This window comes from Chironomus tepperi, unplaced genomic scaffold (genome assembly GCF_022539635.2).
Source record: "Chironomus tepperi strain 1889 unplaced genomic scaffold, CSIRO-AGI_Ctep_v1 contig_244, whole genome shotgun sequence".
NCBI lineage: Eukaryota > Metazoa > Arthropoda > Insecta > Diptera > Chironomidae > Chironomus > Chironomus tepperi.
The window spans coordinates 274,715-287,036 of record NW_027226366.1 but is presented as its reverse complement, the minus strand read 5'-3'; the positions used below and the strand labels follow the sequence as shown (position 1 = coordinate 287,036).

The following is a 12,322-nucleotide window of genomic DNA, read 5'->3' as shown; positions in this document are numbered from 1 at the left end:
GAGCTGAACTAGTGTGATGTCTTTAAGCACAATTGTTGGATTCGTCTCGCCAAGCATAGAAAATAGTTCCTGAAAATTAATAATTCATTAGTTTCACAAATATAACATCCAATTAATGGATTACTTACATGGAAATATTTACTGGATGCTGCCAAAATTAGCTTGTGACATTTAATCATCTGTTTCTCGCAGACCAAAGTCACATCCGTAAGATCGTCTTTCAAGAGGAATTCTTGGAAGCCAATTCGATTCTCTAATGTAAATTCGTATGTTTGCATGTTGATAATTGGACCTTAACAGTATGAGAGTTTGTAATCTAATGGTTAATTGAATTAATGAATTTATATCAAAGGGTATCTTATTAAAGTTTATGATTTTTATTGATTTTGCTCCAGGTAGGCATTTGTCAATGATTTTATTATTGTTAGGAAACATAATTAGACCTGATTAATAGGAAGTAACATGGAGATTCATGCTTAAGTCTTGAAACATTAAGAAATTCTAAAACCGGCTAAAATTTCAAATTAAAGCGAAACTTTATCATGCTCAACGGTTTTTTAAGATTCAGAAATCCCGGGAATAAAATTTTAAAGCGTCGCGAAACTTCCCGGTAATAAAAAATATTATTTTGTTATTGTTTTCACCTGTCCTTAAAAATTAATATTTCTCCGTGAATTTGACTAGGAAAAATTACACAACTGGCGTTAAACAATAACTAAAGGAAACAGTCGTACATAAATAATATAAACAAGGATGGCAAGCACGAAAAGCAACCAAAAAACTGCCCAAGAAGAAGTTTTCACTCAATTTCAACATTTAAGGAATGAACAGCGAAATCTTGTTAATAATTTATCGACATTAGAGCTTGATCTCAAGGAACATAAGTAAGTAATGTGACATAAGTCATTCATATGTTAGTAATTAAGTTCAAGTGTAATGAAAATTTTGTTTCTATTTTTAACCTCAACTTCGAAATTTATTGTTTCCCTAGAACAACTTCCTCATTTTTACTCGTACTGTCTCATCTCATCTTGTTTTATGAAAATGATCATTGACCAACTAATGAGCTTGCCAAAAAAATATTATTTGCATTACAATCTTCTTATTCGCTTCCTCTAATTACTTCAATAAATATATATTTTCTGTTATTACTTTTTAGGACGGTTATAGACACTCTGAAGACAGTAGATGAAAATAGAAAATGTTTCCGTCTTATTGGTGGTGTGCTATGTGAACAAACTGTAAAGGAAACCCTTCCAAATTTAATACAGAACAAAGATCAACTAGAGAAACTTATCGAAAATGGCAAAGATCAATTGACCAAAAAGGGACTTGAGATTAATAAGTTTAAGGAAGAGCACAATATTCAAGTACGAGAGCAGTCATCAGAGCCAGCATCGAAGAATGAGGGCAAGAATGAACCATCCAGTGCTGGTAAAAGTAACGTACTCGTCTCTTAATTCAATCATTCATCTCTTTCTTGGCATTAATCATACCAACCTAAGGTATTGATAAATATAATAAATTATTCGTTTCCCCATCAATTTCCTTGAATTAACCAATCATTAATACGATAATTTGTTAACTTGAAATTTTATTTTGAACTTCCCTTCACAATTTTTAAATAAATTTGCAATTTTTTTTTTGTCTTAAAACTTAATTTGGACGTTTAAAGTCACTCTTTCCTCCTGACTTTTCCATTAATCGTATATTTGTAATAGATATATCATGCGATACAGCTTTACACATGTCATAAACAGTCAAGGCAGAAATAGACACAGCAGTTAAGGCTTCAATCTCACATCCAGTATTCCAAAAGCATTCAATTGTGGCATAAATTTCAACTCGATGTTCCTCCTCATTAAGCTTGAGATCAACTTTAACAGACGATAGTGGAATGTGATGAGTTAGAGGAATCATATTTGGTGTATTTTTAGCACCCATAATTCCTGCAATTTGTGCAATCGACAAGACATCGCCTTTCTTCATCAAATTATCTCTAATTAGACTTGTTATTTCTTTACCGATGTTTACATGACCACATGCTGTTGCTTTTCTCTTGGTATGTGATTTGTTGATTACATTGACCATTGCTGCCTTGCCTTGTTCATTGACATGTGTTAATTTTGTTGAAAATGCTCGAATTTGTTGTTTAATTGCTGTTCTGCATGTTGTGAGAAACTTTTGGTCTGCAAACAGATAGGAAAATGATTTTTAGAATCTGGATCATAATACATGCTGTAAAAATCACCTAAACAGAACTACTAGCCTCCTATGAGAATCATTGGTCGATTTTCCATATTAGAAAGATTCAACATGCCTAGACATCGTTCGAACAAATTATAAATCATTTATATTTTTTTAAACAACATAAATCATCGAACTTACCAGCATGTTGCTTCTTTTTACGTAAAACTGAGGCACCAATTAAAGCTATAAGATCATCTTCAGAGCATCCTTTACGGATTGCATCGCGAAGTGAAATTTCTTTATTTCCAAAAAGACAAACTTTTAAATTACCGTCAGCTGTTATTCGTAGTCGATTACAGGAACCGCAAAAGTGTTCAGTCATGGATGTAATGAAGCCAACTTGACCTTTATAATTTGGTACTTTAAATGCTTTGGATGTGTCATTTGGACCATTGGACAGGGTTTTTAAGTTTGGATACTTTTCTCTGATGGAAGTAAGCATGTCTTGGAATGGAAGGAGCTTTTCTGTATGCCAACGATTACCAGAAAATGGCATGTACTCAATGAATCTTATGTCTACATCACGGTCCTTTGTCCATTCAACAAAATCACAGATTTCATCATCATTAAAGTTCTTCATAGCTACACAATTAACTTTTGGCTTATAGCCAAGCTGAATAGCTAAGTCAATTCCAGCAATAACTCGTTCAAAGCCTTTCCTTCTCGTAATTTGTTCATATTTCTTTGGTTGTAGCGTATCTAGAGAGATATTTAAGGAATCAAGTCCAGCACGTTGATAACTTACTAAATTTCTAGTCAGCACTAAGCCATTCGTCGTTATACTGACATTCTCTAATTGTGGAATTGCTTTTAGCTGTGAAATTATATCAACTAAGTCTTTACGTATGGTCGGTTCTCCTCCTGTCAATCTTATCTTCCTTACACCTTGACTGACAAACAGTCGTGATATTAAAATTATTTCATCGGTCGACAGCAAGTGAGACTTTGGAGAAAGTGAAACACCTTCAGCTGGCATACAGTATTGACATCGTAAGTTACACTTTTCAGTCAATGATATACGTAGATAGGAATGGAATCGTCCAAAAGAGTCCGTAAGTGGTGATACTTGTTGCTTCTGCAAAATATAAAAACTATCAAGTCATCAAAATTAGATAAGAATGTCAAGTCGTGCTTACAATTTTATTCTGCGCTGTTGTTTCTATGGAATGATTTTCTTCTGTAATCGACGCGAATTTCAGTGATTTGGAAGATGATCGTCTTATGCATGAATTTATGGTCGTAAATGGATATAAATTGATGATTCTATTGCTAAATACTTTGTTTAAATTCATTTTAGGATTTAAAATCACTTGAGAAACTTTTAATGCTGAAAATGTTTGCATGTACGTATAAAAACTACTTTTAACTATTTACAATTAATTATATGTAGTTATCTCTGGACATTGAAGTCGCGGTAGAGTGACAAATAACAACAAAAGCATTATTTTTGAATTTAACAATTTCAGTTTGAGTTTGGAACTTGAGTAAACATTGGAATGTTCAATTTTGATTAGATTACTAGTTCCAGTTTGAATGCAAGGCCTATTTTCAGTAAGGATAGACATTCAATCGATGTAAAAGCTTCTAAAAATCTTTAAAACTGACTTCAGATCGGACTCACAACATTGTGAAATTCATATCCCATATAAACAAACAAATCAAGATAATTTTTCAAAGCTTACTTTTGGAATTACTCGGATAAACATTTAATTAGATTTGTAATATTAAATTAGGTTAAATTTAAGGCTCTTTTAGTTAAATTAAGCATCAATCAAGACTCATCGCTAGCATATCAATTAAGCATTAATCACGACTTAATCAATAGCATCTACAAACAATATGGACAACAAATCTGAAAAAAATCCCAAAAATTTCCACATCCAGAGCAGTAACATTAACAAAGAATTAGCCAAAAGGTATCACAAAAGACCAAAAGCTGCAGACAACAATTCATCAAGCTTACTGAAGAGAATTCAACTCCTTCCAATATCCAAAAAGTCAAAATCAACATTGTCCAATTTGGTGCTTAGTCATACCATTAGTGACATCACGAGATTATTAAAGATAAGCGATAAATCTGTAACGATTTGTGGGGAAGTAAACATAAAGAGCACTGGAAGTAAAGTGGATGTAATAATAAAAATATACAGTGAAAATCGCAAGATCAATGACAAACTGTATGCATACAGCAGAAACATCCATAAAGAGGAAAAGAAGCTTGAGAAAGATGAATATCCAAATACAATTCAGTCAGACCCTGATTATCTTAAAGAGCACATTGTATACTACAAAGATGATAACATTGTTATACTCAGAATGTTCAAGGACTGCAAAACAATCAAACAGATGATCAAAAGCTTCCCGAATGAAAGGAAAAAGTTTTTTGCTGAGTTTTTAGCACTTTATGGAGATTTAATGAAGATTGATAATAATTTATGGCGTAACTATGCATGCACAATGAAGAATATTTTATGGCACAACGAAAAATGGATATTTCTAAGTACAAGTAGTTGCTGTTCTGAATATCACTATAGTAGGTCATCAGATAATTTACTTGACATTATTGATTTGTTCCTATTTTGTGGAATGACTAAAGACGATCTTAGGAATATAATGGATGAACAGAAGCTTACAAGTCATGTTCTTTTATATTTTGTTCAGACAGCTGATTTTTATAAAAAATATTTTGGAATAAAGCAATGACATGGAAGTGATTAATTATGTATTTGTAAGGGTTCGTTCAAAATTTCAGGTCTGCAGCCATGGACAAAATTTAGGGAACAGCCGAAAATTGCAGTTCTGCGCATCTAGATTCATGCTTATGGTTAAGGTTCGAACTAAGGCTTCCCGATACCGAAATTGAGACTTCTCGAATAGTCTTGGTCTCGATCCCGGTCTCAGGAATTTTCCGAGATCGAGACTGCGGAAACCTTAGTTCAAGCCCAATAACGCTGCTATTTAGCAGTCTCATCTAATTTCAGCTTGATATCTTGGTAATTGACAAGGAGAGACCATCGGGCGAGCCAGCTTCGACGACTCCTGTGGAAGGTCATGGATCACAATTGATCTGTACGACCAGCGAAGTAAGTAAGTATCTAATTTGAAGAAAGTGTAAGTGGAAGTACGTATGGCTGGTTTTGTCTGTTTTGCATCACACGGCTAGGTCATATTATTGCCAATCCCATGAGAACCTTCCTAAAATTTTTCACAAAATTATCCAACATCCTTCTAGGAATAAGAAGCTTTTATTTCAAATTTCCAATTCAAACCCGTTTTGAAAGCTTTATTTGATTTACGACCAATTGAGTCTCGATATAAAGGAACCAAAATATTGTGAAATAAAAAATTACCAGGAAGTATTTATTTATCAAAATTAGAGACAATAATCAGTAATTTAGAAATTGACATCTGTAACTGTCTTCAATAATTTGCGTACCTAACTGTAAAATTGTGAAATAGCTACATCATCTTTCAGTTAGTCTCGAAATTCATGCATAATTTGTAATATTGTGAAATTCATATCCAATATAAACGTACAGTTCATGAAGATTTTTCATAGTTTACTTTTGGTACCAGTCGAATAAACACTAAATTAGATCACCTAAACTTTGTGATATTAGATTAAGCCTAAGTTAAGGTTAGTTAAGTTAAATTAAGCATTATTAAAGGCTCATCACTAGAAGATCAGTTAAAGCTAACGTCTGAAAAAACAATGGGAGATTTTATTGATAATTCTGAGGAATTTCTTGACGATTTTCACGTCAACAACTATAAAAGTAGAGGAATATCTGCTAAGAACTACCACAAGAAGCCAAAGTCTGCAGGCAACAAAATTTCAAATTTGCTGAAGAAGATCCAGTCACTTCCTATTTCCAAACAATCCAAAGAATCATTATCAAAGTTAGTGATTAATCATACTATCCATGACATCACGAAATTAGTCAAGATAAGCAAAAGGTCTGTAACACTTCAAGGAACTGTCAATATCAAAAATATTGGAGGTCTTAGTGATGTGATTATCAAAGTTTACTGTGATTCTTGTGGAAATAGTGACGCATTATATGCATACAGTAGGAATATCCATAAAGAGAGGAGACCAAAGGTTGATGATCAATATCCCAAATGGATACAGACAGATAGAGATTATATCCGAGAGAACATCATCCTGTATAAAGTAGACAATGTCGCATTCTTAAAAATGTTTAAGGATTGCAAGACTATCGAACAGATGATCAAAAGCTCCCCACACAAAACAAATGCTTACTACGTTGAGCTTATTGGACTTTACAAAGACGTAAAAAGAAGAGATTGGGAATTTTGGAGAAATAGTGCATGCACAATGAAGAATATTTTATGGCACAATGGAAAGTGGATATTCTTAAGTACAAATTGTAATTCTAATGCTACTTGTTACTGTAATCATGATGGATTAGAATCGGAAAATTTACTCAAAATCATTAATCTGTTCAAGTCTTATGGACTGTCAGATGAACAGCTTAAGAAAGAATTGAAGGATGAGAGCAGCTATAATCCCTTTCCAGTAAATTTTCAGAAAAAAGACTACGATGATAAGCATTTTCCGATGTAAAATGGAGAGTTGATGCTTAGCATGACGTCACAGGATGCATGTATAATCAGAATGGACATTACAGCACTTTTATTTATCAAAATATTGGATATTTACATCCATTTAGGATATTATTTGGAGATTGAATGAACAAGAGGGAAGGGAGGTGTTCTGTGAACACCTGATTATTCAATGGACGTACTTGGATTTAGCCAAATACTTCTTGATATTGAATTTCTTCTTGACTACGTCTTTAGTGGACATAACTGAACTTAACTCTTATTTCAAAAATAAAATTTGATTCCAATATTTTGAAACTCACCTAATTGCCTTTTATTCTTGATTATCCATTTCAGTTCACTTCCTCGTCTTCAAGATCAATCTTCTCAGGTTCCTTCTCTAACCTTAAATATCCTTAGACAGCCTTCAAGATGTATTTTCCTAAGCAATACCTACTTAAATTAAAGAAGTTTAAGTTAATTTCACCAAATTCTCAAATTGAGGATGTATTAGTCACAATGTTGAAGCATAATGTAATCGATGACGTCATTAAAATAGTTAAGATAAGCAAGCATTTTCTGATATTTCATGGAACGACTTTGGAAGGTGAAAATTTATATCATAATGTAGTCAAAATCTATTGGCACTTTCCGAATGCTGTTGACAAGAGCACCTATAAGAAAGGAAGTAACTCAAAACCCAATAGATCAGTTCCAAATGCCTCAAACATTTACCAGAATATGACAGTCAAGATAATTGACAATTTGCTAGTCTTCAAAGCTTCTGCCGATCCAAGGTACATCCCTAAACTGATTGAAGATATTAATGATAAGAAATTTGATGACTTTAATGAGCTTTTAAGGATATACAGCAATGCAAAACAGAATCATTCCAAAGTTATCAGGAACAATCACTGCTTCTCTAAAGACATTGTTTGGCATGACAATAAATGGAAGATTCTGTGCTCTATCTACAATTCGTATCAGCGTTCATTTCCGAATGCTGTAGCAAATTTAGAGCATGTCAAGGAATTGTACAAAGATAACAGACACAAACATGATGAACATAGACAGGCAATAATAGATTTTGTTCATAATTCTAAGCCTCATATTTTTCATTATCAAGTCACGGATGACTTTATTGATAATTACTTAATGAGACCTGATAGACAAAATGCCTGTAAATGTTTCAAAAAATAAAAAAGTACCTTAAATCCTTTGGCAAATTGACTTTAAAATTTATTCCTTAATTATTCATTAAGTTCGTTTTCAGCATGCATCTCTTGATTGTCATCAGTTATCTATGATTAACATATCTATTTTCTAAAATTACTGGATCTGTATATTCCAAAAGTTCGCGTCCGAATGTTTCAAGATATATATTTCTTTGTATTTCGTTTAAGCTTCCAGTGCTATATGTAACACTATCTGCGACCAATTCATCGAACGTTTGTGACAATCCCAAGGAATAAGAAATTTTCATCATTGTTTTATCATCAAACAGAAAGCAATGTGTGTGATACATTAATCGAATAGCTTCTTCTATAACTCTTGCCTTTGTTTCCATAACATATTCTCTTGAAAGTCTAGCAAATTCCAGGCTATGTGGTCTTCCTGCATGGCTTAATTTTGGGTCGTAGTTTTTCCATAATATTGATCGATGATCTGTAAGTCCATCTTTGCTGTTTCCAATATATTCCATTTCTACTGGACACAAATAAACACCCAATGCTGAATTTTTCTCATCCCTCACGTGAAGCGTCATTGAAATTCTAGCGTATGCAATATCCACATTTGTACAGAATCTTCTAAGCTTAAGGATTAGGCTCTGTTGATTAGCTTCGAGAATTCTTAATGTTGTGTGACCAGCTAACTCGGATAATCTAATATAAAACTTTTCATTTGTTATTATTATATTATATGGATAACAAAGTTCCTTAACTTTTTCAACCTCTGTGTATGGAGGAAAAATAATTCTAAAGTCTGAATAAGAAGATTTCCTAAAAGATTCATAGGATGACACGTCCATATTTGTATGTCTCATCAATCCTAAAGCCTCTATTGGTTTAAATCTTAATGGATCATTCAGTTCTTCTGTTTTAGGCACATAGAACAATTTTGTGTTAATAGGATCGAATGTTAATTGTGCAATTTCGTTGTCCAAATCTTCATTAGTTACATATAAAGGTTCAGGTTCTTGACTATCATTAAGGGAAGATTGGTCCATCTTCAATAGAATTAAATTGATAAAAAGCTAAGTAATTAAAATATCAAAAAAATTACCTTTTAATCCAGTGCTTTCTGCAAATCAACAAAAAATAACGATCTTTTTTGAAAAATCTTATCCGAGTAAAAAGAACAAAATGAAATTTAAAAAATTAATTATGATAAAGTGCCATTATTAGTGAACCACAAGCATATCAATTTGATATTTAATTATTGGTTGATCTATCCATTATTAGAATTACTCAAATCATCAGTTACGTCAAGTTTTGTGAAATTTTATTAAAATCATGATTAAATGACCACGGATTGGTCAATAGATTTGGTGAAAAATTCAAATTATAAAAAGCCGTTTTTATCGAATTGGAAATGTTTGATTCATAAAAAATTTAATGAAGAAATCAATGATATTTGATATGTATCACCATTTCCACAAAAAGCATGTCAAAATAATCATGCAAAGCTTAAAAATCAGCAATATAAAAATCCAAATCAAAAACTAATCAAGAAAGAAAAATTCGATATTATGATGTTGAGCATCATAAACCAATTATAGATAGATCAAAGAGAAGATGCCGCCTATAAAAAAAAGAATCTCGTGTGTGTAGCTGATGTGCGTAAGTATTTCTATCTCTTTTCTGTTAGCTCAATAGAATACAGTAATAATAATGATAATGAATAATCGAAAAAAAAGAGAAAGAAAGAAAAATAGGTGGATAGATGGAAAAGACAGATGATGGCATGAGGAAGGAAAACACATAAATTCTTTTTTTAGTAATATTTTTTTTACTATACTGTGCTTTGTCGGTAAAGCATCAAAAGATACCTTGAATGCCTTCTATATTTGAGCATCCCATAAAAAAGTACGTTAGAATAATTCAAATGAGCTATATTCTCTTGGGTTCAAAGTGCATTCTGTTCTGGATGTGAGTTTTTGCTACTTTACAGAATTTAGGCATGTCTTGCATCACTGGAAATTGCAAATTATAACTAAATTGTAAATTTATGATTTTAACAGTTTTCCAAATTTTGAATTTTTTGAAAATTTTTGACATTAGAAATTCTTTTGGCGGCTAAAAATTATTTTTGTAGTTTTTCGGCAGTAAAACATTTCCAGTTCTATTTTTAAGGAAGAAAAACAGTGAAAATAAACAATTGACACAAGATTGATATCCACAAAAGCAACAATCCAGTCAAGAAAGTCTCTCAAAATTCCTTAAATAACATCCAGGCAAATATTATTCAGGATAAATCCAAAGAGAATCAACAACAACACAGCAACAAGTCATCTCATTTTCAATTCTCTTCTGCCGTTGTATAAACACTTAGTAGAAGGGAGGCTCTTTCAATATTTTTAGTGACTTTTTTAAAGAGAGTTAAGAAAGGATATTAATACTAATGTTAATGTCGTCCTATAATGTATCGCCAAAGAGAATTAGCCTTTTTTTCTTCGGCAAACTTCAAAGCAGATTCCCATGATTGATCAATGCCGACAGAACAAGAAGAAGTAAATTTGCCAAAAAAAAATTAAAATTTCTCTTAAGAAGTAACAGAAGAGAAGTACAAAGAAGATGAAGAAGGCAATAGAGAGATTATTGTGTATCGATTGCTCTTTTCTTTGGCGACAATTTCGTCTATTTCAAGCCATCCAGAAAGTAGAAAAAAAAAGAGGCGAAGAAAAATTTCACGACAGGAGGCAATCTGTGAGGTCCTTTTTACTTAAGGCTGAAACAAATTTTTGTTTTGACATAAAAATCGTATCTAATAATGTTTCAATTTTACTTGTTTTCAGCTGAAACGAAAGTATATCCCTCGATAATGCATTTTAAATGGATCTTTTGAAAGCGGCAATACATCTTTGATGCCGTAAAAGAGCAGAACTAAATTACATTAAGATGAAAAGTCCTTTCTACAGAACACAAGGAACGATCGATTGTGCATTTACGTATAAAAGTTAAATGCCAAAATGACATTTGAAGAATCTTTTCTTCTTATTCATTCGGTTGTAATTTTTACACAATAGATATGACGAAAGCAATTAAGTATGCACTTTGTAGATTGCTGTTATGTGATATATTGCCTTTGAAATCCTCGCTTGATTCGTTCCTTAAAGAACAATTTCCAAATTATAAATCAATTTTTTATGATGTACCATATTTCTCAGGGGTATCTATTGACTTACTATGTGGAAAATTTAGGATTTGTGTGGAATGGAATGGATTCTCCTTTGATGTCACTTGTTGCATAGATCAGTGCATTGATTTGAATTCATAGAGGTTTTGTGCTACAGATGGATGAAAATAAGAAGTTAACTTGAATGTGGTGTTTTTGAAATGTTGAATGGCATGTTGAGGATGCATCTCATTACTCATTTGCTTAAAATTCAAAATTTTACAATAACGGTCATTTTCAATTTGAATTCTCTTTTGATTTTCCTTTTAATTTCTCTCCCCTTTTTGCAGAATTTAGAGTATTTGAATTTTGAAGAATAAACATTGTTATCGAGCTAATATGCATTAAATGTAAGCATTAGTCACTATTATTAAGTAAAAAAATGACAATTGTCATGCCAATAACTTTTTATTATTTCAACAAATCTCCAACAAAACTTTTATCCAAATCCAGCCTGAAAACATTCCCAATAAATTGTCAACAAATGTCATTTCTCAAACCCAAATATCTATCCAAAACGCCACATCCATATTCCCATAAAAGCAATTTCAATTAATTCAACAAAATATTCTCTTATTTCAGCAATAATGAAGTCATTTTTTCCGATTATCAAGTGCTATTCTTATTGACATTTTAGCACAATCTATTTTATTATATTATGCAAAATATTGACACAAAAATATATATTCGGATCGAAGCTCATAAAGTACAACTTGTTACGCGAACATATGAGAATGACACAAAATCTTAATATATTTTATTTCTGTTATCTTCTTTCTCACACACGGCATTCGACTCTTCTTTTTTTTTGTTTCGAAAAGGAATTTAAATAATTTTCTCATAATTTCTGCGCATTTTTTTTATCTAAAACAGCTTGTTAGAGAAACTATAAACATCGTTTTTTTTCCTTCATCTGCTGTAGAGCAAAACGATGGTCTTAGCGCGACTGCTGAGAAATTAAAATTAAAATCACAAAATAGGTGACGCGTTAGAATTTAAATAAACGCAAATTTTTAATATAGCTTTGATCGTCATACAACAATATATAACTAGGAGCTTTATGCTTTATTTTTTTGATCGGTGATCTTAATAAAAATTAGGTTGATGTTTG

General features: G+C 31.9%; 2 protein-coding genes across 4 annotated transcripts; one reads left to right on the top strand and one right to left on the bottom strand.

Moving 5' to 3' along the window:
- The first annotated feature begins 597 nt into the window (after positions 1-597).
- On the top strand, positions 598-1,660 carry Pfdn2 (prefoldin 2). Of its 2 annotated transcripts, XM_070641489.1 has the most exons (3): positions 598-610; positions 685-884; positions 1,160-1,660. In XM_070641489.1, the coding sequence occupies exons 2-3, from the start codon at positions 754-756 to the stop codon at positions 1,458-1,460; spliced, it is 432 nt and encodes a 143-aa protein (XP_070497590.1). In that variant the 5' UTR covers positions 598-610; positions 685-753; the 3' UTR covers positions 1,461-1,660. The 2 variants fall into 2 exon arrangements, with proteins under 2 accessions (XP_070497590.1, XP_070497589.1); XM_070641488.1 differs by lacking the exon at positions 598-610 and having other exon boundaries at positions 619-884.
- Mocs1 (Molybdenum cofactor synthesis 1) lies at positions 1,578-3,654 on the bottom strand. 2 transcript variants are annotated; one of them, XM_070641486.1, is made up of 4 exons: positions 3,387-3,654; positions 2,389-3,325; positions 2,252-2,320; positions 2,051-2,189 (listed from the first exon to the last, which is right to left on the bottom strand). In XM_070641486.1, exons 1-3 carry the CDS (start codon positions 3,591-3,593, stop codon positions 2,265-2,267), a joined length of 1,200 nt encoding a protein of 399 aa, XP_070497587.1. In that variant the 5' UTR covers positions 3,594-3,654; the 3' UTR covers positions 2,051-2,189; positions 2,252-2,264. The 2 variants fall into 2 exon arrangements, with proteins under 2 accessions (XP_070497586.1, XP_070497587.1); XM_070641485.1 differs by lacking the exon at positions 2,252-2,320 and having other exon boundaries at positions 1,578-2,189; positions 2,521-3,325; positions 3,387-3,651.
- Between the last annotated feature and the right edge of the window lie 8,668 nt (positions 3,655-12,322).